The sequence below is a fragment of the Podarcis cretensis genome (assembly GCF_951804945.1).
Source record: "Podarcis cretensis genome assembly, chromosome: 15".
In the NCBI taxonomy this organism is placed as follows: domain Eukaryota; kingdom Metazoa; phylum Chordata; class Lepidosauria; order Squamata; family Lacertidae; genus Podarcis; species Podarcis cretensis.
The window spans coordinates 11,893,266-11,920,735 of record NC_137185.1 but is presented as its reverse complement, the minus strand read 5'-3'; the positions used below and the strand labels follow the sequence as shown (position 1 = coordinate 11,920,735).

The 27,470-nt window shown below is 45.1% G+C and overlaps 1 protein-coding gene across 1 annotated transcript in view; it reads right to left on the bottom strand.

The window, feature by feature from the left end:
- Window positions 1–27,207, bottom strand: part of MYBBP1A (MYB binding protein 1a) — a 56,827-nt gene extending 29,620 nt beyond the window's left edge. Inside the window, exons 1-18 of the mRNA XM_079955415.1 lie at window positions 26,962–27,207; window positions 25,445–25,543; window positions 25,076–25,159; window positions 23,461–23,535; window positions 22,714–22,821; window positions 21,250–21,440; window positions 20,342–20,509; window positions 19,683–19,800; window positions 19,110–19,399; window positions 17,380–17,496; window positions 16,090–16,215; window positions 8,188–8,394; window positions 7,840–7,948; window positions 4,739–4,835; window positions 3,683–3,837; window positions 2,240–2,329; window positions 1,772–1,948; window positions 854–1,018 (exon numbers count right to left, since the gene is read on the bottom strand). Coding sequence (XP_079811541.1) covers window positions 854–1,018; window positions 1,772–1,948; window positions 2,240–2,329; window positions 3,683–3,837; window positions 4,739–4,835; window positions 7,840–7,948; window positions 8,188–8,394; window positions 16,090–16,215; window positions 17,380–17,496; window positions 19,110–19,399; window positions 19,683–19,800; window positions 20,342–20,509; window positions 21,250–21,440; window positions 22,714–22,821; window positions 23,461–23,535; window positions 25,076–25,159; window positions 25,445–25,543; window positions 26,962–27,156 — 2,571 coding nt within the window. The 5' untranslated portion in view covers window positions 27,157–27,207. The remainder of the gene's footprint in view (window positions 1–853; window positions 1,019–1,771; window positions 1,949–2,239; window positions 2,330–3,682; window positions 3,838–4,738; window positions 4,836–7,839; window positions 7,949–8,187; window positions 8,395–16,089; window positions 16,216–17,379; window positions 17,497–19,109; window positions 19,400–19,682; window positions 19,801–20,341; window positions 20,510–21,249; window positions 21,441–22,713; window positions 22,822–23,460; window positions 23,536–25,075; window positions 25,160–25,444; window positions 25,544–26,961) is intronic.
- Between the last annotated feature and the right edge of the window lie 263 nt (window positions 27,208–27,470).

The window sequence follows — 27,470 nt, the reverse complement described above, 5'->3', positions numbered from 1 at the left end:
CCAGGAGCTCACGCAGCCTTGGAGTAAGCAAGCAAGTGGGTGGGGAAGCCCAGCCAGCCAGGCCACCCAAGCCCCTGTGGGGCAGTGTGAGGAGGCAGCTCAGAGACCAGGGGCTGTAGCAGCGGCTGCCCAGAGGACTCCGAAGGAGAGGGGAGAGGAGGCTGAGGGAACCCTCCACAAGGAAGGGTGTTCGAAAAAGGGTAAGAGGCTGCCAGCTCTGCAGGCAAAGGGTGACACAACTGGGCTCCTGAGCCCTGCAGAAAGAATGTACAGTGGTACCTTGGGTTACAGACGCTTCAGGTTACAGACTCCGCCAACCCAGAAATAGTACCTCGGGTTAAGAATTTTACCTCAGGATGAGAACAGAAATCATGCGGTGGCAGCGGGAGGCCCCATTAGCTAAAGTGGTACCTCAGGTTAAGAACAGTTTCACGTTAAGAACGGACCTCCAGAACGAATTAAGTTCTTAACCTGAGGGACCACTGTAGTTGGTCAAGGGAGCCATGGACTCAAAAAGGTTGAAAACCTCTGGTTAAAATAATAATAAAAACTCATGCTTCAAAGACTGCTTTTGGCTATCGGCTTCAGAACAAGTCAGATAAAAAACCCAGGATCCTAACCCATGGTTTGAAGGTTATTATGATTAGAGTAATTTTAACCCGTCTTTCAATGCAATGTTTTCTAGATGCAGGCTGAAAACACACCCAGGGGCAACGAATCCATTTTTATTTCATTTTTATCTCTGCTTAAGTTACTGGGAGGCAGCAATCTGAACCAGCTCTCAATGGCTTTGCGTTTATTGTGATTTCAAAGGCTTTCTCTCACCTGGGGCCAACACCTCATCTCCTCCTACCTTGATCTTGAATTCCCGGCGTAATATTTTCTCCTTGCGCATCTTTTCCTTCTCGTCCTTCTTGGCTTGTATGCGTTTCTTCTGCTCGGCAAAGAGGGCCGACAGGTTCTCGTCGAGGGACATCATGGTTTCGTCATCAACGTCCTCGTCGCTGTCATCGCCACCCTGGGATTTTTAAATATTAAAAATGTGTGTGTGTGTTTTAAAGTTTTGTACCCAGTGCTGGTCCTATGCCACTGTTTGAGTTGTATCTAACTAAGTTCTACCCAGAGTAGAAACACTGGAACTGACAGATTGGGGTCAGTAAAGTCCATCCAGTTTTAGTGAGTCAACTCCAGGAAGGACAACCCAATGGGTTTCCAAGCTGGAGAATTCAGCTTTCTTCCCCACAGAACTCGGGGTTCCCTCAGCGCAGAAGACAGGGCCGCATTATTTGGCCCAGAGATGAAAAGAAGCCCCTACCAGAGAAGAATGGCAGATCAAGTTGGTGGACTATGCCAAAATGGCTAAAATGACCGGAAGAATCAGAAATCAGGAAGACCAAAATTTTAATAAGGGGAATGGGGCAAATTTATAACTCATCTTGAAGACCATTGTAAACCGTTAAAATCGTTGGTGGGATTGGAATATCACTTGTAGTTTAATGGTGCATTCTGGATACAATGGAGATGGGAAAGATTTGGATCATCATAAAAGATGCAGGAAGAAATGATTAATAATAGAACCCACAAAGGGGAGGATGGAAGTCCAGGAGATTCCTTGGAATCTTGTTTTTATGATCTATGTTCAATATATGACTGTAAAATTTTAATCTGAAAAACCAAATAAATATTTTTTTTAAAAAACACACAACAATAACAAGACATTGCCGCATTGCTAAACCTTCCACACCTCGCCCTCACCTCCTGTGACACTTACCAGTGCATTCCCAGCTTGCAGAACTCCTCGCAGCATGGCGCGGAATTTCTCGTCGGCCTCGACATTCTCGTCTTCGTTATCCGTCTCCGAAGCCTCCTTTTCCTCCCCTTCACTCTCATCGTCCTCAGAGCTGTCGTCTTCTTCAGAAGAACTCTCCTCACCATCATCCTCTTCGCTCTGCCGAGAAAGAGGAAGATTCAACTCAGTTTATCGGGAATCCAAAAATTGGCAAATCTCAGTCCTTAGAAAAATCCTGCACTCAAAATTGCTCCTTTTGCCATTCAGTCATATTTTATATGCAAATACAGCGGCTCAGGAACGGCAGAAGGCTTAGCCTGAAGTCGCAACAGCCGTTCCCCACCTTTTACAGAGTTTATTAGACACAGTCCTAAAATGCGAAGGGGGAAAGTGGCCTTAGTGATGCTCCAGGGCTAAAGGCACTATTATAACAAATTCGGTAGCAGTTACCACATCTTCCGGCAAAGATTTCTTCTTTTGAGTTTCTTCCATCACGACGACAGCGTTCTCTTCATCCTGGTCGTGCTGTGGGTCGAGAACCTTGAGAAGAAATATATATATTTTACACATATATATTTTACACAGGTGGTCAGTACTGATGCTCAAACCTAAGTTGCAGGCGGCATATTGACAAAGATGTGCCCCTTCTCTCACATGCGCAAAGGAGTGGCTCTCCCAAAGCATGCATTTGCTATGGCACAGGGCTGCCATTGTCAGTTTGAATTTCACGGTACAGAAAGTATTGATCTGATGTGTAGAGATCTTTCCTATTCTACTTAATTCAAGAGGGTTCTGGAAGCTGCTCTGTGTGAAAGAAACAAGCAGAAGGTTCTTGATGTTTGGGTTATACCTTCAGAGAAGCTGAGTACAGCTGCTTTAAACTGATTCTCTTCTCTTTTTATGTCTGACTATAAAAGTAAGGTGAGAAGGAGCCTGGGATTCACTTTCTCTTTCTACCTCTCTTCCTTCTGGTGTGGTGTTCTGTATACAGTGGTACCTCGGGTTAAGTACTTAATTCGTTCCAAAGGTCCGTACTTAACCTGAAACAGTTCTTAACCTGAAGCGCCACTTTAGCTAATTGAGCCTCTTGCTGCTGCCGCGCCGCTGGAGCACAATTTCTGTTCTCATCCTGAAGCAAAGTTCTTAATCTGAAGCAATATTTCTGGGTTAGCGGAGTCTGTAACCTGAAGCGTATGTAACCTGAAGTGTATGTAACACGAGGTACCACTGTATAGCGTTAAGGTTTAGTCTTATTATAAGTTATTGTAAGTTTAGGTCAAGTCTGCTGCAACTGGTTTTCTTATGGACGGTGCCAATCCTGAATGTATTTGTGACCATTATGTTCATTTGCCTTCAGTAGTAGTAAGGCTCTGCTGGGTGAAAGACAGTTGCCTCTGGTCTATGTTTGGGAATCCTTCAAAGTGTTTACATTTTTTCTCTGCTAACTATACGTCAGAGTTCTGCTCTGGAACAATGCTGAGTAGAATTCAATGACAGCTATCGTCAAAAGCAGAAGTGTGGAAGCGTTTTTCTACTGGGGTCGAAGCCCCGCAGGCCTGAGGGAGGGGGGAGATGCTGGGTTTTGTCAGGAGACTCCTTATTCCTCTCAGAGAGCTGCAATTCCCAGAGTGGTGCAAACTCTGGGAACTGTAGCTCTGTGAGAATACGGGTCTCGGCAACCTTAACACACTACAGTTCCCAGGATTATTTGGGGGGCAGCTGTTTCCTAGCGCTTTAAATGAACATGACCTCCACTACACACACATTAACCTCACCCAGCTCTGACTCTCCCCACACTGGGATGTGGCCCCCAACCGCTTTCCCCCAAGAGCACCTGGCCCCGGAGGGTGGGAATGTCACCATTCCTGCTCTGGACAGCCACAGGCTACTCACGTCTAGGATGAGCTGCAGGGCACCCTTCGTCATGTGCTGACAGACGAGCCCAAAGACGCTTTTGCAGACCCGTCGGATGAGGCCGCTGGACTGGGCCAGGAGGGAAAGGAGGACTTCAATGATCACCTCCACCCATTCTGGCTCTTCTTCGCCACCTGAGTAGAGAAAAACACACGGGCAGCCTGAATGCCTCCCAGCATGCAATGCAACACTGGCCTGCTCAGCGAATCCAGCCTGCCTTTCATCTTGCTAGCAACAGAGACAAGGAGCTGCACATGGGTGGGCTGGTGGAGGAGGGAACTGGGGTGCAGCACAATCCCTCCTGCGCACCCAAATGCTGTCAACAGCCTTGGCCCTCCAGGTGTTGTTGAACTACAACTCCCATCATGCCTCAGCCATTGCTGACACTTGCAGCAATCTAGAAGGCCAAAGGCTGCCTATGGCCTACATCCAACCACGATTTACTCAGAATAGACCACTGATGGACCAAGTTAGTCATGTCCAGGGAGGATAAAAATCAATGAATTATTTATTTTTTTAAATCAATTTTTAAAATGAAAAGTGGTCCAGATATAAACCATTAACTTATTAAACCTCACAATAATTTCATAATTATCTATGTATTTCTAATAGGTAATTTCTATTTCTAATCGGTAATTTTTGATATAACTGTAAAAACTACTCTGAAAATTATTCCAAAAATGAAACCCTCACCTGTTGTAAATACTAGGATTATACCAGCAAGAATGAGTCTTTCTGTAAAAAAAGAGATTTAAATCAAGTCTTACTGACTAGTGATTTAAATCAAATCCCCCCTGGTCATGTCTGTTAAAATCAATGGATCTACTCTTGAGTAGAACTAGCATAGGATCTGGAGGCCCACCAAATAAACAGACAGAAAAAAGAGCAAGTTTTCCCTTTCTTTCTCTGCCTTCACACCTATCCCTATAATCTCCTGCTGATTATTATATAAATTGATAAATATTAGGCCAGTAACTATGAGGGGCTTGTTTACAAGGGTGTGGTGGATAAATCAGGCTGTGAACAGAGACTCACCAGCAACCGCTGTCTTTTTCTTCTTGGGTTTCTCTCCAAAGGCTCTCTGGGTGCAATTCTGCAGGTCGCTCAGAAGGTTCACACACTCTGCAGGAGACTAGCCGGGCGAGAATCGAGTGAGGAAGCGAGAGGCGGAGGGAACCAAAAGAGAGAAAAAGAAAAAAGTAGTCAAATGTCGTCATTATCATCGTCCCTATGTTTTTATCCTGTCTTTCTCCAAAGTCACTCAGGGCAGCATGCGAGGTTGGTGCAAATTACCGTATGTTTTGCTCTATAAGACTCACTTTTTCCCTCCTAAAAAGTAAGGGGAAATGTGTGTGCGTCTTATGGGGCGAATGCAGGCTGCGCAGCTATCCCAGAAGCCAGAACAGCAAGAGGGATTGCTGCTTTCACTGCGCAGCGATCCCTCTTGCTGTTCTGACTTCTGAGATTCAGAATATTTTTTTTCTTGTTTTCCTCCTCCAAAAACTAGGTGCGTCTTGTGGTCTGGTGCGTCTTATAGAGCAAAAAATACAGTAGGTTAGGATGGGAGACTTTCTGGTGGGAAAGAGCTTCAGTGTTCCTATGTTCCAGTGGTGCTCCCATTTCCTAAAATTGGCATTCCACAGCCCTACCCCGCCAGGCATTTTGCAACCAGGAGCCCAACTCAGGGCATTCTGCAACGACCCTGCAGTTCACTTGCTACAGGTGACACCTAATACTTGCTCTGCAATTGTAAGAAACTCATCTTTTGAATTAGTGTGGCAGCACCCACACTTTGGAACTCCCTCCCTGCCAACTGACGTCAGACAGGTATCTTCGTCGTTCTCTTTTCGGCATCTGCTTAAAACCTTTTTTCTGTAGGGAAGTCTATCCACACATGGAGAAGTTACATGTTCTGTTTCTTTTTAGCAACTGATGATTTTAGCCATCCTTTGAATGTATTTAATTATCTGTTTTTTATTGATAATTTTTGTAAACTTCTTAGAGATACTTTTTGAATGATAAAGCAGTGGTTTGCTAAAATAAATAAAAATTGTGCAGGTACAGAAATACACTAGAACGCAAGCTCAAACCCTGCACTTGCAATTCCTGGGTTTGCCTGCTTGCTTTTCAATTTAATTTTTTTTTTCAATTGATGTGTTGGGTTCTTTGAACATGTTGGCCTTCCATGGGCCAACAAGCATATCCCTGGTCTCTTTCTTCCTGCCAAATCCGCAGGATTGTTTTGTTATACCGTTTGTTGCAAAATACATTGTTCTGTTTACCATTTCCTGCAAAATGACAATTCATCTTTCCATACTGTGTTCTGATCTGGTTTTATCATGTCACGTTTGTGAGGCATACAGTGAGCAAGCCAATGGATTTTTAAAGAACTAATCATTGAGTGCTGGGACTGCACTCTGAACATGCTCAGAAGGAGGCTTTCCTTCTGCCGTATCCAGGTATTTAAACAGCAGAGCTCTGGAACTGAAGAGAGAAGATCCTGGGCCTGAACAGATGAGGTTGTTGTGAGGATAATACAGTGGTACCTCGGGTTACATACGCTTCAGGTTACATACGCTTCAGGTTACAGACTCCGCTAACCCAGAAATAGTGCTTCAGGTTAAGAACTTTGCTTCAGGATGAGAACAGAAATCGTGCTCCGGCGGTGCAGCAGGCCCCATTAGCTAAAGTGGTGCTTCAGGTTAAGAACAGTTTCAGGTTAAGTACGGACCTCCGGAACGAATTAAGTACTTAACCCGAGGTACCACTGTAATAGGGAGACAACAATGTACGGTGGTACCTCTGGTTGCGAACAGGATCCGTTCCAGAGGCCCATCCGTAACATGAAAAGAGTGCAACCCGTAGCGGCGCGTCTGCGCACGCGCGGGTTGCAATTCGCTGCTTCTGCACATGCGTGTGATGTCATTTTGTGCTTCTGTACATGCGCGAGTGGCGAAACTGGGAAGTAACCCTTTCCGGTACTTCCAGGTCGCCGCGGGTCGTAACCTGAAAGAACACAACATGAAGCAAACGTAACATGAGGTAGGACTGTACACCACCTTGAGCTTCTTGAGGTGTAAATGCAATAATATATATTAATAAAAGAGGGGACCCCTGTAACTCTGCCTGAAAGGATGGAGTTTGCTCCCCACTTTGGAGAGGCTGCGACTCAGTAGCAGAGCACAGCTTTCCATGTAAAAATATATATTCCCAGATTCAAGCCACAGCATCTCCAGGTAAGGCCTGGTAGAGATCCCTGCTTGTGAAACCCTGGAGGGCCACTGTCAGTCAGTGTAGGCAACACTGAACTATATACAGTGGTACCTTGGTTCTCAAATGCCTTGGTTCTCAAACACCGAAAACCCGGAAGTGTTCCGGTTTTCAAACCTTTTTCAGAAGCCGAACATCCGATGCGGCTGTCGGCTATTGTTTCCGGGTGCACTACACCAATTAGACGCCGCGCCTTGGTTTTCAAACATTTCGGAAGTCAAACTGACTTCTGGAACGGATTAAGTTCGAGAACCAAGGTACCACTCTATTTGAAGCTTTTGTTTTTGCTATTTAGTTTGCATTTTTGTTTTCGAGGCTTTTTCGGTTAATTTGTTTTTGTGACACTGTGGAACCCAGTTCAGCTATTGATTGATTGATTGTGTGACTGCAGAAATGGATAAAAGCCCCCCCCCCCATCCAAACAATGACTATTATCAATGCAGGTAAGAATTATTATTTTTTAAATTATTATCATCTACAATACTGTCTTATTATTTTGTACTATAGTACACTGATTATTGCTTACATTTTATGGATCAATGGTGTTGTTAGATAGGGGTTATTTTTAAAAGTCTGGAATGGATTAATCAATTTGCATTACTTTCTACGGGAAAGCGCGCCTTGGTTTTGGAACACTTTGGCTTTGGAACGGACAAAGTTTGAGAACCAAGGTACCACTGTATACCTGATAGTCTGACCTCATATAAGGCAGTTTCCTACGCCTTTCCCAAGACAAGCCCTGGCAGCCCTTTGCAAAATATCTCTCCCCTTCCATTATCTTCATCATTATTGGCTCAGGCATTATGGTCACAACCATATTCAAAAGCCTCACCCAAAACAGCCGCTTCAGGCGCGCCGGCTATTACCTTGAAGAGGTGAATGCCAACTAACAGCAGGAGGTGTTGGAAGGCAGAGGACTTCAGGTTCTGACTTTTCTTCTCTCTCTTCCGCAAGGTTTCCACCGTCTGGAGCATTCTGTGATGGGGAGAGAATGGTCAGACTCTGTGTTAGTTATTTGCTTGCTCCAGCCAACCGAGCTTGGTGAGAAGAGGCCAGTCTAGTCAGACTTTGTACACAGAATGGGGAATGAACCAACTTGTCCCTCCGCCTCAGGTGGTAAAATGGCTTGGGCACTAGGCAGGCTAGACTGAGAAGAGAGTCCAACCACAGCTGGAAGGCCACAGGCTCCCCACCCCGCTCTAAGTGCCTCATACCTGTCCCAAGCAAGCTTCTCTTCATCGCTAAATGGCACCACAACTGCGACGTGGGCCTGGTGAGAGAGGAGGGCACTGGCGTACTGGACGATGAGGTAGAGCCAGGAGTCCCCGCTGGCGGTTAAGCCGTGAAGGTGCTTCTTCCTCATTTCTTCTGCTTTGGCCGAGTCCCCCAGGGCAGGCATGGTGTTCAAGTGCTGGAGCAAACTGCAGAGAGAGAGAGAGAGAGAGAGAGAGAGAGAGAGAGAGAGAGAGAAGCGACTGAACACAGGAACCGCCATTTGGGATATGCAGAAACGCAAAAAATAGTTACATCAGGCTTCCTCGACAGCTGTCGTTGCTGAATATGAGGACAGACAACGTGAAAGCTTGTCGCTCTAAAGAACTTTTGACATAGAAAGAAAACATTGGTAAGTGAAATAGAGGATAGTTGTACAGTGGTAGCTCAGGTTACATACGCTTCAGATTACAGACTCCGCTAACCCAAAAATATTACCTCGGGTTAAGAACTTTGCTTCAGGATGAGAACAGAAATCATGCTCCAGCAGCACAGCAGCAGCAGGAGGCCCCATTAGCTAAAGTGGTACCTCAGGTTAAGAACAGTTTCAGGTTAAGAACGGACCTCCGGAACGAATTAAGTTATTAACCCGAAGTACCACTGTATGTCCGATAAAGCAGCAGGTATAAGGTAGGAATAAAAACATGGAAGTAAGGGCGGGAAGCCAAAATTTAAGAAAAAACATGTGAAAATCAATTAAAAACTATGTCTTAAAAAAAAATAACTTTTGACAAGGATGTTAGCTGCAGCCAGGATTTCAATAGCCCAGCAATGTAAAATCTGGAATAAATCCACATTTGTCTTCATATGGACTTTGGCTATCAAGGAGGGGCAAAATACACATGAACTGTGTGTTTCCAGTGAGATGGAAGATCCACAACACTTGTGTGTCATCTGGTGGGGTTTTATTTCCTATGCTTTGGCCTTAGACGCTCAACAAAGGAATATCTAAACAACAACCCTGTTTCTAAAAGGAAGGGTTGAAACAGCCCGCTTGTTCATTTTTTTTTTTTATAATAATTTTTATTCGTTTTTCAAACAGATAACAAAAGTACCACAAAACAACATAATTTCCAACTGATCGTTTCATACCCTTCTTTCTTTTGACTTCCCCATACCTCCCCATCCCTGCATTCTTGTTTAGTGATTCTTTAGCAACCCTTAGGTCCATTATCTTAATTCCCTTTCATAAAAGTTCCTTTAGTTTTTTTTGATTACTGCTGCAATTTCTTTACCTCTTACCCCCTGACATCTTAACATTCGTCAATTTTACAATTGTTCTTGAGATATATTTTAAATTTCTTCCAGTCCTCTTCCACTGTCTCTTTCCCCTGGTCACGGATTCTGCCCGTCATCTCGGCCAGTCCCATAAAGTCAATCACCTTTGTTTGCCATTCTTCCAGAGTAGGTAGTTCTTGCGTCTTCCAATACTTTGCCAGTAGAATTCTTGCTGCTGTGGTGGCATACATAAAGAAAATCCTATCCTTCTTTAACACCAATTGGCCAACCATGCCCAAGAGAAAAGCCTCTGGTTTCTTAGGAAAAGTCCACCTAAGGACCTTCTTAATTTCATTATAGATCATTTCCCAGAAAGCTTTAATCTTTGGGCAGGTCCACCAAAGGTGGTAAAAAGTGCCTTCAGTCTCATTACATTTCCAACACTTATTGTTAGGCAAATGATAAATTTTTGCAAGCTTGACTGGGGTCATGTACCACCGGTAGATCATTTTCATAATATTTTCTTTTAAAGCATTACATGCAGTAAATTTGATACCGGTGGTCCATAACTGTTCCCAGTCAGCAAACATAATATCATGACCGATATCTTGTGCCCATTTAATCATAGCTGATTTCACCGTTTCATCCTGTGTATTCCATTTCAACAGCAAGTTATACATTTTTGATAAATTCTTAGTATTGGGTTCCAACAGTTCTGTTTCTAATTTTGACTTCTCTTTCTGAAATCCTATTTTTCTGTCCTGTTTAAATGTCTCATTTATCTGATGATAATGCAACCAATCTCGAACCTTAGGCTTTAGTTTCTCATAACTCTGAAGTTTCACCCTTTCACCATCATATTCTAAAATTTCATGATATTTTGGCCATTTAGAGTCCATATTAAGCTTTTTTACTTCCCTAGCTTCCATTGGTGACACCCACCTAGGGGTTTTACTTTCCAGCAGATCTTTATATCTAATCCAAACGTTATACAATGCTTTCCTCACAATATGGTTTTTAAAACTTTTGTACACTTTTACCTTGTCATACCATAAATATGCATGCCAACCAAAACTATTGCCGTACCCTTCCAGGTCCAAAATGTCAGTGTTCTCAAGAAGTAGCCAGTGTTTCAACCAGCAGAAAGCTGCCGATTCATAGTAAAGTCTTAAGTCCGGCAGGGCAAACCCCCCTCTATCCTTTGCATCAGTTAAAATCTTAAATTTAATTCTGGGCTTTTTGCCCTGCCAGACAAATTTTGATATGTCTTTCTGCCACTTCTTGAAACAATCCATCCTGTCCAAAATCTGTAACGTCTGAAATAAAAACAGCATTCTAGGCAATACATTCATCTTAATAGTAGCAATTCGGCCTAACAAGGAAAGTTTCAACCTTGACCATATTTCCAGATCTTTCTTAACCTCTGCCCAAGTTTTTTCATAATTATCCTTAAATAAATTCACATTCTTGGATGTTAAGTTTAACCCCAGGTATTTTACCCTTTTTGTTATTTCCAGGCCTGTTTCATTCTGAAAACTCTCTCTTTCTTCCATTGTTAAGTTTTTTTCCAACACTTTCGTTTTTTGTTTGTTCAATTTAAAACCTGCTACTCGACCAAATATTTCAATTAATTCTAATACTCTTTTAGTACTAGTGTCTGGCTGTTGCAAAGTCAATACTAGGTCATCTGCAAATGCTCTTAACTTGTAATGTCTAACTCCGACCTGAACTCCTTTAACCAACTGGTCCTTTCTAATCATGTTTAACAAAACCTCCAGGACTGATATAAAAAGCAGAGGGGATATTGGGCATCCCTGCCGTGTACCTTTTTCTATGGGTATTTCTTCTGTAACCACATTGTTTACAATTAGCTTGGCCTTTTGTTGAGAATATATTGCACCTATACCGTTTTCAAAACCTTGGCCTACCCCCATCCCTTGGAGATTTTTTTTCATAAAAGTCCAGCAGATATTGTCAAAGGCTTTCTCCGCGTCTACAAAAATCAGGACTGCTTTCCTGTTAATGTCAACATCTAGCAATTCTAAAATGTCTATAATGTTCCTCACATTGTCTGACATATATCTCCCTGGGAGAAAGCCTGTTTGGTCCTTATGAATCTCCTCTATCAACACTCTTTTCAATCTTTTTGCCAAAATGTCTGCAAAAATTTTGTAATCCACATTAAGCAAAGATATAGGGCGGTAGTTTCTAACCTGGTTCTTCTCAGCTTCTGTCTTCGGTATAAGTGAGATAAAAGCCTCTTTCCACGATTCAGGTGCCTTTTTCCCCTTCAGGATTTCATTGCAAACTTCCTTCAATGGTTGTATTAAACATTCTTTCAGCATCTTGTAGTATTTAGCCGTCAGGCCATCTGGTCCTGGTGATTTTCCCAATTTCATATTTTGAATGGCACCCTCTATTTCTTGTTCTGTTATTTCCTCATTTAGAGTCCTTTTACTTTGTTCTGGAATTTTTGGTAAGCCGTATTTTCTGATGAATTCTTCTATTTCTTGTTCATTAATTGGCCCTTGTGCATACAATTTCTTAAAAAAGCTTTGAAAGCAATTGTTTATCTCATTAGGTTTGTGGATAATTTTCCCATCCATTTCTAAACTGGTTACCGTGTTCATTTTCTGCCTTTTCTTCAATTGCCATGACAGAAGGTTCCCACACTTGTCCGCTGATTCGAAGGTTCTTTGTCTCATTTGCTTTATCTTCCATTCTATTTGTTGGTTCATGAGCTCCATGTACTGCATCTGATAAAACTTTATTTCTCTCAGAATCTCATGAGACTTTGGTTTGGACCTCAATTTCTTCTCTCCTTCTTTTATTTTTTCTAGGATTTTTTCCTTCCTCTCATTTTGTTGCTTCCTCTTTATAGAGTTCTGTTGAATTAGGAAACCTCGCATCACGGCTTTGCTTGCGTCCCAAATTATTCTTTTCTCCACATCTGTTTTCCTGTTAATCTCGAAATAATCTTTTAATGTTTTAAGGGCCTTCTTATGGATCTCTTCATCCTTAAATAGGGTGTCATTCATTCTCCATCTAAAGGATCCAGTTGTTGTTAGTTTCATCTCCATCTTCACCGCATTATGGTCGGAGCAAGTTTTTGGGCATATTTCTACTTTTTTTGTTCTTGACGCCAGACTACTAGAAATCCAAATTTGGTCTATTCTTGTCCATGTCATTTTTGCCTCCGAGAAGAAAGTTCCCTCTCTCTCTAGAGGATTCCTTGTTCTCCAAATATCAATCAAGTCCAAAGTTTCAGTCATTTCAAAAAAGATCTTTGGTAGTCTCCCTTCTTTTGAGATCACTTGTCTCTGTGCCTTATCCATGTTTGTTGAGACAACTCCATTCATATCCCCCATCATTACGATTTTATAGTCTATGAAATCAACTAGTGTCTCATGCAACTTCTTAAAGAATTCGGCCTTCCCCTCATTTGGGGCATATACTCCAACAATCAGAATTTTTTCTCCTTGAATTTGTATTTCAATTGCCAGGTATCTTCCTTGTTCATCTTTAAATATCAATTTTGGGGCCAATTTTTCCTTTGCATAGATCACCACACCTCTTTTCTTCACTTTGTCTGATGAAATAAATTCTTGACCAAGTCTCTTATTTGTCAATAATTTCCTGTTTATCCTGGCAATATGGGTTTCTTGCAAACATATTATATCTAATTGTTCTCTCTTCAAGATGTGAAAAACTTGTCGTCTTTTTCGAGGAAGGTTCAAGCCATTACAGTTCCAACTAAGAAGTTGCAGAGACATTTTGTGTTTAGGTAGCTGTTCCTCCAACTGCTCCAAGCTTCTGTTCTTCCTCCGATGGTGGTGGTAAAAGTCCAAATGATAGATTTGCTATATCAGGTGGTTCTTTCTCCTCTGCAGTTCCTTTCTGCAAATCCTCCAGGTATCTCTCCAGAAATTGTTCTTTGTCCTGAATTGTTTTTATTTTGATCTTTCTTCCTTTAAAGTTAAAGGATAGTCCTTGTGGGAACTCCCATCTGAATGGTATGGTATTTTTCTTCAGCAGGTCTGCTAGGTTCTTATAGTAGGTCCTCACCTCTAAAATATATTTGGGGATGTCCTTAAAAATCTGTATCTGACAGTTTTGGATCACCAGTGCCTTTTGATAATGCAAGTTCAATATTCTATCTCTTTCTTCTTTTGATCTCAGTGTAATTAGACAATCCCTTGGTTTCTTGTCCTGCCTCCTGCCCAGCCGAAAGGCTGTTGTTATCTCAAATTCTTCATCTTCCGCCCATTCCTCATGCCAAAAGGCTGCAAAATTCTCTGTAAGGAATTCCACAAGATTTTCCCCTTCCCCTTCAGGAACCAATCTAAGTTTTAGATTCTTCTCTTTCCTCTGAAGTTCCAATAAGGAGAGGGCTGCATCATGCTCATTAACTTTCTTAATAATAGGCCCAAACTTTTCCCTTGTCTCTTCAGCCGTAGTTTTTGCACTTTCTGCAATCTTTCGTGTTTCAGCACTCTCCTGGATTAATCTATTTATAGAATCTGTGTTAGATTTTACACTAGCTGTATTAGCATCTAGTCTTGTTGTCAATTCTGTTAATTTTTTGGAGTTCTCTGTCGATAGCTTTGTCAGTGCTTCCAGAGATTGATTTATTTTAAGGAGTGCCTGTGTCATAGGATCCATAGAAGCTGCTGTTTTTTTCCTGTGCAGCTGGTGCAGTTCCTGATATAGAGCCCCTTTTCTTCTGGAATTGTTTTGCTTTCTGCCTTGTTACTATCTCTTCTGTAGGGCCACTCATATCCTCAAGGTCGTTTTCACAGAGTTAGTTTCCAAGTGGAAAATCCCACTGTTGCTTCTCCTGATGCAACAGTTTCACTTAAGACCCTCTAGAGGGAGCATTCAATTGTATCCAAATGGCAGGGAAATGAGAAAGAAGCAGGAAAGTATAACAGTAGCCATTAAACTCCAATGTCCAAACCACAAAGTCTCTGTCTTCTATGCAACCAAAATGCAACAGGGTGAAATCTAAGTTCCAGTAACTTTGTTACAAACAAGCCCCCACTTTAGAAAGTTTGACAGTTTGACAGTTCATCCCGGTGTCTTGTTTGGGCAGCCCGTCCTGGGGGGGGGGTTTGACAGTGGAGGGTCTTATTTTCCCAGTAATTTTACAGCAGGTTAAGAATGTCTCAATCCCTTCCCCCCTTCTCCTGCCTGTCGGGGGGGAAATTTAGTCCGATGTCAGTTTGACAGCTTAAAAAAAAGGAAAGTTCCCTTCAAATGCAGCTTGATTTTTCGTTGCTTTGTTTCTCCTGCAGCTCCGGGGAGGCAGACTTCCTTAATTTATGCCTTTCCCGTTTTCAGCCAAATTTCTTATTTTAATGTCCCATCAATTTCCAATCTTACTCACGGGTGTTGTAGTCAATTTCCAGTTACAGGAAGGAATCGGCGCTCTCCGTTAATGGCGACGCGGCTTCACTCCGCTAGCTGGGTGACGACTCTCAGCACCGCGCTTACCCCGATGCCGCTCAGAAGCCTTTAAAAAGGCTCCTTCACAGTGCCGGGGGGCGCAAAAGGTGCCCACCGAATCTCCTTTGTTCACAGGCTCCGCGCCTGTGATTTTAGGGGTCCCCCGCTTGCCGTAGCGGGTAAGACCCGAACTAGCGAAGCAGTCCTGCCTCGGAGCTTGAGGCTCGGACCGCCATTAAGCGCTGGCGCCGACCGGAAGTCGAAAAACAGCCCGCTTGTTCAAGGAGGCCACAGATAACTGAGAGCTCAGCCATCTAAGCTAATTCAAAGCCATTTGCCATACATAAACTATCACACACACACACACACACACACACACATATTAAAAGGTGGCATAAAAAAAAAAAGAAAAACAAAGAAAAATCTAAATGGCAATCTTATTTTTTTTTTAAAGGGTGGATTAAAACATCCCACCTGGGACGCGGGTGGCGCTGTGGGTAAAACCTCAGCGCCTAGGACTTGCCGATCGCATGGTCGGCGGTTCGAATCCCCACGGCGGGGTGCGCTCCCGTCGTTCGGTCCCAGCGCCTGCCAACCTAGCAGTTCGAAAGCACCCCCGGGTGCAAGTAGATAAATAGGGACCGCTTACCAGCGGGAAGGTAAACGGCGTTCCGTGTGCTGCGCTGGCTCGCCAGATGCAGCTTGTCACACTGGCCACGTGACCCAGAAGTGTCTGCGGACAGCGCTGGCTCCCAGCCTCTAGAGTGAGATGAGCGCACAACCCTAGAGTCTGTCAAGACTGGCCCGTACGAGCAGGGGTACCTTTACCTTTACCTTAAAACATCCCACCTACTCAACGAGGCCACAGGTAACTGAGAGCCAAAGGCCTGGAGGAAAATAAAATGTTTTTGCCTAATGCCTAAAGATGTAGAATGGTGCTGACAGACGAGCCTCCCTGGGGAGAACATTCCACAAGCAGGGAGCCACCACAGAAAAGACCCCTTCTCGTGCTGCCACCTTCTGGGCCTCTCAAGGAGAGGGCACATGGAGAAATGCCTCAAGGAATGATGATTGCAAGGTCCGGGTTGATTCATATGGGGAGAGGCAGTCCTTGAGGTGCTGGGGTTGTGAGTCACGTACGGTTTCAGAGCTCAAAACTAGCAAGGCAGCAAAGGGAATACCTGAAAAACGAGTTTGCGGCTGCTGTGCGGGATGCCTCGTTCAGGGGCACCGATGGTGTGGTTTTCGTCTCCGTTATCTCAGGGGTCAGTTTCTTGGTCTTGAAAAAAGCATGAAAGAAGCAGAACCTGGCAGAAGACAACAGTGACTTCTTAATACAGGCTGCTGAAACAAAGCGGCGTTCCCAAATGATTTGCAACTCTAGAGACACTTCAGTTAGAAAGCCAAGAATACCCACTTTCACCTGGAAAGAAGTTTCCAGTCCTCATGTTTGTGACAAATAAATATAGATGGGGGGCAGGTTGTTACATCCAGTGCTTTTTTTCAGGGGGGTACTCAAGGGTCTTCTGCCAACCTAGCAGTTCAAAAGCACACTAGTGCAAGTAGATAAATAGGTACCACTGCGATGGGAAGGTAAACAGTGTTTCTGTACGCTCTGGCACTCATTGTGCCAGAAGCGGTTTAGTCATGCTGGCCACATGACCCAGAAAGCTGTCTGTGAACAAACACCGGCTCCCTCAGCCTGAAAGCGAGATGAGCACCACACCCCATAGTCGCCTTTGACTGGACTCAACCATCCAGGGGTCCTTTACCTTTGTACCTTTACTCAAGGGTACACAGTACCGGCACCTCTTTTTTGTTGTTAAAAAGTGTGGCACTTACTGCAACAACTTCATAGTGAGTAGCAGCATCTATTTTTCTAGAAAATAAGCGCTGGTCACATCTCAGCTAGATCTAGCTTGCATTGTGGCAACCACCCAGTAACGTAAATGCCAAGCGTGTCTTGCAGGATCTTAAGCTTCTATCTTGGCAATATCAACATACACACTGCACTATCAAGTACTAGAGGACCAGCTCCCGTCCCGAGAACCTTACAAGCCAAACTTCTGATATGGGGTGGGGAGGAAAATGGAAACAGGTCTGGGAAAGGGAAGAATATGTACTTTTATTCAAATATGTGTCTTTGGTCTTCATTCCAGTGAGAGGATTGAAGATATCACAGAAACCTGCACTTTTGAGGAAGGTTTGGAGGAAGAGGGAATGACTGTTAAATCACTCTAGGAACTGTAGCCCTGTGAGGGTAAACAGAGGCTCCTTAGGGGGAAGCCCTGTTTAAAGTGGCACAACACTGCTTTATAGGAATAGTGCAGATTGTGACCTAAGGTCATACAAAGGTTGTGAGCAGTACAGCTCTTTGGTTTAGAGTATTCGGCCTGTCACGAGTGAACAACAAACCCTTCCCTCGGCAAGGGGGCAGCGCAAGCCGCTGTCAACCATCTTGTCCCTCCTACCTGGTCACATCAGTCACAAACTCTTCTCCCTTCTTGATCTGCGGGTTCTCAACTAGGCCAACCAGCCGAGCTATGATCCATTTCCTCAGGCGCGTCACACAGTGCTGGGTCATTTCCCTGCATCGACAGAGAGCAATCAGAAGTAATGAGCCACTAAAGCAGACCCTTGCCGTACCATCTTATTGGAGTAAAAAGATGGCGGACAGCAGGCCAGTTCAGATGTCATGCTAAGCCATCATTTAGTGTTATGAGACACCTCCAGCATTGCCAGGTGGGGCCAGGGACCCCCACCCCCTTTGGCCACTTTCGCACCATTCATTTAAAGCGCCATGGTACTAAAAGAATTCTGGGTACTTTCATTTGTTTAGGGTGCTTAGAGTTAAGAGGAGACTCCTGTTCCTCTCAGAGAGCTAAGATACCCAGAGCAGTTTAACAATCAATCCCCCTTCACAGGGCGCTATGGGAATTGTAGCTTTCTGAGGGGAACAGGGGTTTTGTAACAACTCCTAGCACCCAGAATCCTTTGGGGAAAGTCCTGGCTGCTTAAAATGGTGGGAATGTGGTTTTGGTTAAAAAACAACAACACCCAGCGTCCTATGTTCCTGTGGCAACAGTTGACCAAATGAATTGACCACTATCCCTAATATAGGTGGGAATCATAGAACTGTAGAGCCAGAAGGGACCCCAAGAGTCATCTAGTCCCACCCCCTGCAAAGTAGGAAACTTTTGCCCAATGTGGGGCTCAAACCCACGACCCTGAGATTAAGAGTCTCAGGCTCTAACCGACTAAGCTATAGGGAGCTTTGGCCAGCCTAAAGACTTCACGGTGCCTTGGTGGAAAGTACAAATGGGCCCGCCCCAGCCAAGAAACCTCACAGAAATTAACATCTGAGGAGAATCCAGTGGCAAAGCCTCACTAATACCAACAGAAGCTTCATGTGTGTGTGAAAAACTGGGGGAAGGGTAGAATCTCGGTGGTAGAGCATCTGCTTTGAGTGCAGAAGGTTCCAGGTTCAATCCCTGGCAACTCTCCTGACTGGGAGAGAGAAGAGCAGAAGAAAAGCTCTGTGGATCAGGCCAGTGACCCATCTAGTCCAGCATCCTGTTCTCACTGTGTCCAGTAAGATGCCTATAGGAAACCCACAAGAAGGATTCGAACACAAGAACCCTCTTCCCCTCCTGTGGTTTCCAGCAACTGGTATTCAGAAGCACTGCTGCCTGCAACTGCGGAGGCAGAGCACAGCCATCATGGCTAGTAGCCAAGGATAGCCCTCTCCTCCATGAATCTGTCTAAGCCTCTTTTAAGGCCAGCTAGCTTGGTGGCAGCCTCCTGTGGAAGGGAGTTCCACAGTTTAACTAAGCTCCGCCTGAAGGACTTTCTTTTCTTTTATCTGTCCTCCATGCAGTGGACTGAAGCACCATAAGAAGAAGAGTTTGGATTTGATACCCCGCTTTATCACTACCCGAAGGAGTCTCAAAGTGGCTAACATTCTCCTTTCCCTTCCTCCCCCACAACAAACACTCTGTGAGGTGAGTGGGGCTGAGAGACTTCAGAGAAGTGTGACTAGCCCAAGGTCACCCAGCAGCTGCATGTGGAGGAGCGGAGACGCGAACTCGGTTCACCAGATTACGAGTCTACTACTCTTAACCACTACCCCACACTGGCTCTCCCACTGGCTGCTTCCTATTCGGCCGGAGGTGCCTCCGCCTTTCCCCCAGCTGCCACTCACACATCCGTCTTCTTCTCGTTCTGCTGCTGCCGCCTGGTAGCGAAATCCACGCAGGCGTCCAAATCCGGGTTGAGGAACATGTTCTTGAGCCAGGCTGTGTACTTCAGCAACGCCCCAGGGAGCAGGTGCCTCAACACTTTCCAGAAACTAGGCACCACCGGGTAGCCTTGGTTGGTGAGCGTGGAGAAGCCAACCATCACCGCCAGCTGCTTGGCCGGGTCACTGCATCCCTCCAAGAATGAGTCGACGTAGGCTTCCATCTCTGGGGCAAACTTGAATCTGTCATGCATCTGAAAAACACAGGCAGGAGAAGGGCTGTGGCTGAGCAGCAGGACGCCTGCTTGGCAAGCAATCCCTGGTGTCTCCAGGGAGGGCTGGGAACGTCTGCTGTCTAGAATCCTGGAGAGACACTGCTGATCAGGGTAGACCAGCCTTCGCCATCCTAGTGGCCTCCAGGCATTTTGGACTACATCTGTCCCAGAGAGCAAGATCAGCAGAGATGCTGTGAGTCGTTTTCCAGTAAACTATGGGGGCTACCATACTGGGGAAGGGATATTGTTGCCATTCCCCTACCTGGGTGGACACAACATGGGTCCCGTAATGACGCATGACTTCCCCTCGGAGAACCATCCTTAGCTGGCTAGTCGACAGGAGCGGGAGAGAGCTGCCCAGCAACCGGTAGCACATGTAACTGAGGAAGAATAAGACACACAGGATAAGAAATAATGTGTGAAAGCAGCTTTCTAGCTTTCAAGGGGCCTGCCTTTACTGATTTCATGAATTGAGAATGGCCTGCTAAACTCGCGAAGAATTTGACAGCCTTCCGGAGCACAGTTCGAAAACCACTGGGATTTAGAAAAATGGGAGAAAGAACTGCAAGGAGAGACTGGGGCCATGTTCACATGATACATTTAAAGCACTGCAATACCACTTTTGACAGTCATGGCTTCCCCCAAAGAATTATGGGAGCTGTGGACCCCCTGTTTCCCTCACTGAGCTACAAGTCCCAGAGTTCTTTGTGAAGAGGGACTGATTGCTAAAACATTCTAGAAACCGTAGCTCTCTGAGGGGAAAGGGAGTCTTCTAACCACTCTCAGGACCCTCAACAAACTACAGATCCCAGAATTCGGGGGGGGGGGGACCACAGCTGTTGCAAAGTGGTATCATAGTGCTTCAAAACATGTGGTGTGAATGTTGCGTGTGACAGACAAGCCAAAACTTCCCCAGCCAACCTGCAAGGCCCAACGTTGTCCTTCAGCAGACCGTTCTCGACGGCTTCTTTCCAGAAGAGCTCAAAGGTGCCTTCCTTCAGAGCCACTTTCATCAAGTCCAGTCCGACAGTAGGAAGACTTCTGTCCTTTTTCTCAGACTTGGCCGCCATTTTCAAAACCTCCAGCAGCCTGCAAGGAAGAGCAAAACGATTTTTAAAAAATAAAATTAAATTTAAAACTGCCTTCCGTTGTGTGGAGGCAAAGCCTAGGGGCATACAAAGCTTCCTTAGGCTAGAGCAGGCTGTTGACCCATATAGCTCAGTACGGCCTAGTCAGACTGGCAGCAGCTCCCCAGGGTGTTGACTGGGCGCCTTTGCCTGCCCTCGTCGGAGATGCTGAAGACTGGACTGGGGACCTTCTGCATGCAGAGAGTGGGGGATATACCACTGAACAACACCCCGAAGAATCTTAGATCCCAGAATCCTCCTTTTCCTTCCTTCACTGTAAGATATTCTGGGCTGTTCCGTGAATCCGCTGGATGAAATAGCGGATGAACGTTGCCTCAGAAGAGTGAGGAAAATTCTCAGGGATGATTCACACCCTGTCCGGCACTTTCTTGATCTCCTACCCTCAGGCAGAAGATATAGAAGCATGATGAATTGCACCAACAGGGTAAAGAACAGCTTCTATCTGTGGGCTGCTGAATGAAAAGATAACAACAGGGCAACTGACTTTGGGGTTTGGTGGGTGTGCGTCAGTAAACAAGGGGAATTAAGACTAAGAGAGCTGAGTGAGGGTGCTTGTGTAATCTCACTGTATACTAGTTGTACAAGTGACAATAAAGTATTTCAATTTCAACTTCAGTATTTCAATTTCAAAAGAACTGTAAAGCGATGCAAGCGTCCTGCATTCGTTCCTGGTCAACATACCTGGGAATGTTTTCTGCCGTGATGACGGCAGCCGTGCCCAAGAGGGCCTTCAGTTTTTCTGGCCGGAGAACCCTAGGGAACTTCTGGATGCCCACCAGCAGGAGGTAAAGCTGCCCTGGACTGCTGAAGGCCGAGGTGAGGTCATCTTCCAAGAAGCTGAAAAGGACCTCTTCAAACACAGCCTCCGGAATCTGAGCCCCCGGCAAAAACAAAAGCGAACAACTCCCTGGGTTTGGATGTCCATGATAGATTCCCCTTTTTTACATCTCAAACCTCCCACCTCTAGGCAAGACTCCTGTGCCAAAGGTATTCACCTCCTCTAAGATGGACTATAATTGGAAATTGTTTTACTTTAATAATGATATTGGAAAGCTGTTACTTTTAACTACAAGGAAACTCAGAAGGGAGGGACTAGAGGAAGTCAACCAAGATGTTTAAAAGGTTGGATTTGTAAAGAATTAAGTTTGTTGCTAATTGTTTATTGTTCCTTTTTTCTTCTTTCGTTCATTGATGTATTTTTCTTATTTTTCTTTTTTTGTGCACCATTCTGCTCTGTGGTTTTTGTTATAATCGTGGAAAATCTAATAATTATTTTATTTTTTTTAAAAAGGTATTCACCTCCTCCATCGCTTGGACCATCCAACTCCCTAGGCCCCTTCAGTGGCTACTCAACCGCCTCTGCACCCAGGACAAGCCCATCTCTTTCTGTACCTGCCTTGTCCTCCATTTTATAAAGCCACCCACAGTCAAGTCTATCCATCCTTCCCAGCCCCATCGTTGGACTTTTTGGACATCATACTTGTTTGCTTGGCGATACATCAGCATTCACTTCTGTGGAACTCACTCAGGCGCCAGACATCCTGGCCTACGTGACAATTACAGTGGTACCTTGGATTAAGTACTTAATTTGTTCTGGAGGTCCATTCTTAACCTGAAACTGTTCTTAACCTGAAGCACCACTTTAGCTAATGGGGCCTCCCACTGTTGCTGCACCGCCGGAGCACGATTTCTGTTCTCATCCTGAAGCAAAGTACTTAACCTGAAGCACTATTTCTGGGTTAGCGGAGTCTGTAACCTGAAGCGTATGTAACCTGAAGCATATGTAACCCGAGGTACCACTGTATGGGTGGCATCCAACTGAGGCCACAGTCACACCAAACATTTAAAGCACACTTTAAACATGGCTCCCCTGTAAAGCATTCTGGGAACTGAAGTGCTGAAGAGTTGCTAGGAGAACCATATTCCCCTCCCAGAATTCCCTGTGAAGAGGGATTGACTGTTGAACCACTCAAAGAGAATTGTAGCTCTGGAATATTTCCCTGTGTCCTGGAAAGGCAATATAATTAGCATCAGCGGTCTAATGGGGACGGGTCAGTGCTGGCAAGCCAGTCTTGCAGAAGAAGCTACGCAACTATATATTTAAGAGGCTCCCTTTTTTTGCAACAACACCCCACATCTCCCTACCTCGGAAACGATGTCAGCCAATGTCTTCCTAGGAAGGTCTTTGAGGTGGGCGTGGTGATCCGAAAGGCTCTGGAGAAGCTGGACGCAGCCAAGGAGAGCTTTTGAATCCTAAGGAATTTAGGTAAGAGTGGGTGAGTCTACAGGGATGGAGAGGACCCAGGGAACGCAAGAGAGAAAGCATGTATTTGAGGAACTGGTCCATCTACCCCAACATTGTTGGCAGTGACTTCCAGAAGCTTTTGAGGGTTTCAGCAAGGAATAGTCTTAGTCCTCCCTGAGAGGTTACCCCAGAGGGAAAAACTTAACAGGAAAAAATTGCCCAGCCAGTTTTTAAAGGATCTAACAGCTGATGTTTGAAAAACACTCCTCACTCTACCACCAGCTGCCAGGCAGAGCAGGTGTTTCAGATGTGCCAAAGAATCAGCTCAGAACACTGGAGCGTCATGTGTTCCATTATGAGGCACAGGAGCTCTTTCAAGTTTCTAGTCCATATGGATTCCAAGCGAGGCTTGAAAGCATATGTGAACAACCCTGGAAAAGGTGGGGGTGATTTGGGGTTTCCAGCGACTGGTAGAAGTGATCTGCAGGGCCTCCCATTCAGCAGAAGACTCAGCAGAGCTGATTCTATCAGCATAATTTATGCACATCAGAGAATTCAGCATATTATTATTATTATTATTATCAACATCACGTCACAGGGTTTGCACCAGGGGCATGCAGACCTGAAACATTTGCATCTAGCGTTACCTTTGGAAGACGCCCGGACTGGAACAGAGCCAGAACGCCGAAAAAGTTCCCAAACAGAGCATTTCGGAAAAGTTTCTGAAACAAAACAGGGAACCAACATAGAAAGACAATCTAGGCAAGGCTGTGGAATCTCGCGAGCAACTCTTTACAGCGAGTAAACTTGCAATCACTAGCAACACTCACCACTTGAATGGGTCCCCATCTTCCCCCAAAAACATTTCAATATGGATATGCAGCCCTCAACCACAAAAAAACCCTTCCCACCGCTGACCGAATAGGGCCCCCCCCAAATGACCCCAAATACTGTTTTGGGGGACATGGGAAGTATCTTGGGAGATGTGGGGAGCAGGGTCCATTCCCCCAACTCTGCTGAAAGACCTTCTACTACTGAACTGTTTCCATGCCGGATGGTCATCCTGAGTTTGCTTTTTTCCTCTTCCCTCCCTGCCATCTTCCCTTGTGTGTCATGTTGTTTCAGATGGCAAGCCTGCTTTGTTATCTGACTGCATGCAAGCTAACATGGAAGCATTTTTTTTACAAAAGAGCAGGGTTCAAATGGCCTGAATAAATGAATAACCAGCTTTTACCCGGTGCTTCTCAAACTATGGGTCGTGATACGTTCCTAGCTGTCTCAGACAATGAGGATTACCCCTCACCCCATTTTCAGAGGCTTCTCCCCCCCCCCTTTCCCCAGCCAGACAGCCATGATCACGCATTACAACAAACCAGTTTGCTGTGACATCCCCTTTTGTCCTCTAGTGTGACCAGCAAGATCTCAGAAGCTTTCGCTTCTGCTTCTATATTAAACACGTTGTCCCATTTTGCTGGCACAGAGGATCACGGTTTAGGTCAACTGCAGTTAGCTTTAAAAAAAAAAGCCTGTTTCATTACCCGTATTTGATGCTGACAAATTATTTATTTATTTGATATATTTCCATACCACCTTTATCTTCCAAATATCTCAAAGTGGTGTACGTGGTTCTTTTCATCTGCATTTCACCCTCACAACAACCCTGTGAGGTAGGTCAGGCTAAGAGATGGCGACTGGCCCAGGGTCGCCCAGTGAGCTTCATGGCCGAGTGGGGATTCGAACCCTGGTCTTCCAGGCCGTAGTCCAACACTCTACACATTACGCCAAACTGGCTCTTTCAATGCACCACTTTAAACAGGCACTCCCATTGGGCACCAGCAACCCACAAACCTCCTTATGGTCACATGCATAACTCACTCTGGGTGAAACTTGGCTGTGGCACATTCTCTCTCTCAGAGCTTGTTCGGAGCAGGTTGCTATGCTGGCGATCCAATCGACATCAGTAACCCTGCCAAATCCCGCAGAACAAAATCAAACCCCCAAATGGTCAGGATTTGGCCCTTGTGGACTGATGCTGATTGGATCACCAGATTAATAATAATAATAATAAAATCATAATTTATTATTTATACCCCGCCCATCTGGCTGGGCTTCCCCAGCCACTCTGGGCGGCTCCCTAAAAAATATATTAAAATACTGTAATATTTTAATTAACACGGCGGACCTGCAGAGCTCCCCTTAACAAAATCCTGCTGTCCACGGCAACCATGAAATGTAAACTCAAAGCCCACTCCATCTCCTTACCTTCTTCACTCTGCCGAGGTCGTATTTTTCTTTTATCTGGTCCAGGACAGTGAGGAGGGAGATCTCCTCAAAAACCTGCAATACCTGGGGGGAGAGAAAAAGAAGGGAACACCTGTGTGAATCGGAGAGAAGAGAGGCAACAGGATGCCGATGGGACTTCAACCCCCATCACTCCTAACCTTTGGCTGTGGCTGATGAGAGTTGTAGTCCAACAACATCAGGAGGGCTGCATGTTACTTTCGAATTTATAGTTGTTGCTGTTTTTTTTTAAAAAAAAAACTTCTATGGAAGGAATTATTTTAAAGTTTGCTTTTTTAAAAAACCTTAAAAGCAAGAAAACCCAAATGGACTCCACTGAGGAACACTAACCTGAGCCAAAGCCAAACTGAAACCTGGACGGGCCGCTTCGCGTGTTGCTCCCAATCCATCCATCAGGCGCTTCAAGCTGTATTTCAGTTGCTCATCGTCCTAAAAAAATATATTCAGAAGTTCAGGTGGGCGTTTTGACTACCCCACAAACCCAAATACAGTAATGTTTATTTTCCTTTAAAATAGCTTCTGTGAAAAAAATATTGTTCTGCTTAATTCAGAGCGGCTTTTACGGTGATCAAAGTTTTTTTTTTAAAAGAATCAGTTTACCTAAAACCTCTTAAATGCCACAGCCACATTCATAATCCTAACAACAACCTTCCAAAGTAGGCCAACCCCATCAGCCTTCTTCCTAAGCATGCCCTTTGTCACCCCCAGTATCATCCATTCAGTTCCAGGGCCTGCTTCTTTCTAATCCACAGCTCCCTTGTTCAAATACCTGGAAACAATAGAGGGGAAAACCACCTCTGAGCATGTTTAAAGTGCAATCCCAGCATCAAATGTCCCTCTCTGTATAGGCTTGCTAACTATATGTTTCTCACAGACATAACATGATAAAATCAACTGAAAACACAGTAAGGTGTTTTTTTCCAGTTTGCATGCAGCAAATTATTTATTATAAAATGTATAAGCCACTTTCCCTAATGAAATAGGTGTGCAAAGCTGCTACTAATAGGTTTTGTGGGGCTTTGTACATAGAATCAAAGAACCGTAGCGTTGGAAGGCGCCCCAAGGATCCAACCCCCTGCAAAGCAGCCGGTTTTTCAGGGAAAGAAACTTGCAGGGCCGACTTTGGTGACTGCACTTCCCTGAAAACTTCTGTCCACAAACACCCAAAGGTGAATTTCACCAAATGCAGAATGTGAGAATGCTACAGAAAAGTTAATGTGATGACATCATTATATTGGGACTGCTTTTGGCCAGAAGACCCACTGGGCAGCTGCACCCAGTGTCTCACCATGGGAAGAGAGAGAGAGACCAACCTGGTCCCATCCATTTCCTCCTCCCTCCCTAGTCCTTTTCCTTTTGTATCTTGCCTGTTAACACTGCAAACCTGAAGGTAGGGACTGTCTTTATTTGTCCAGGTGCTATAAAACTTTAGATATCCTTTTTGCTATTAAAATAAAATTTAAAAACAATCGGCTGTACTGAGCCATAGTCAGAGAAGACCTACTGAAATCGGCAGGACAAAATCCATTTCAAAGGGACTCCTATGGCTGGAACTTAAACAATACTGTATATAATATCAATACTTCCAAACACATACTTTGGGGGGTAGGTGAGAGGGGGAGAGACGCGGCTTTAATATTTTTAATGTTTTGTATTTTTAATGTTTGATGTTATACTGTGTTTGATGTTTTAATTCCTTGGAAGCCTCCCTGAGTGGCTGCGGAAACCCAGTTAGATGGCTGGCATATATTTTATTATCATTATCATTACCAGCCGCCCTTTTAACCCAGAGGGAGAAGCGCGGCGTTTGCAAAAAGCTTATATTAACTTTCCACCGTCTCTCTTACTTTCTGGTTCTCTCGCAAGTAGCGCAGCAGATCCTCCGTCGCCTTCAAGCGCGTCTCCTGCTGGGGCTTGGCGATGTCCCAGAAGAAATCCAAAAACTGCCGGTTCTGGCCCAGGAGCCGGCCCGGGTGGGAGATGGGGGCCGCGGCGAGAGCTTCATCGCCGGGGCTGCCGCTACCGCTGCCATCCCCGGCCATGCTGGAGGCAGCGCAGCAAAAAGACGCACGTGGAAGGAGGGGATGCAGAGGCGCACGTGAGAACCTCCCCTTCCGGGTTAAGGAAAGCAGAGGCTGGATAGGAGCCTCCCTGCCGGGGTTTGGCTTTCTTCGGCTTCCTCCTTTGCACAACGCCCTTGTCTGCCCCACGTGGAAACGCCAGACTCTGCATGCGCATCAATCCCTGCCTGGGATGTGAGCTCTTTTGGGGGGTTTTTTGGTGGCGCGTTTGCTTGCCTAAGGCGGATGCTATCAGCCGCCTGGGGCGCAGACCACAGAAAGGTGCAGCACTGACT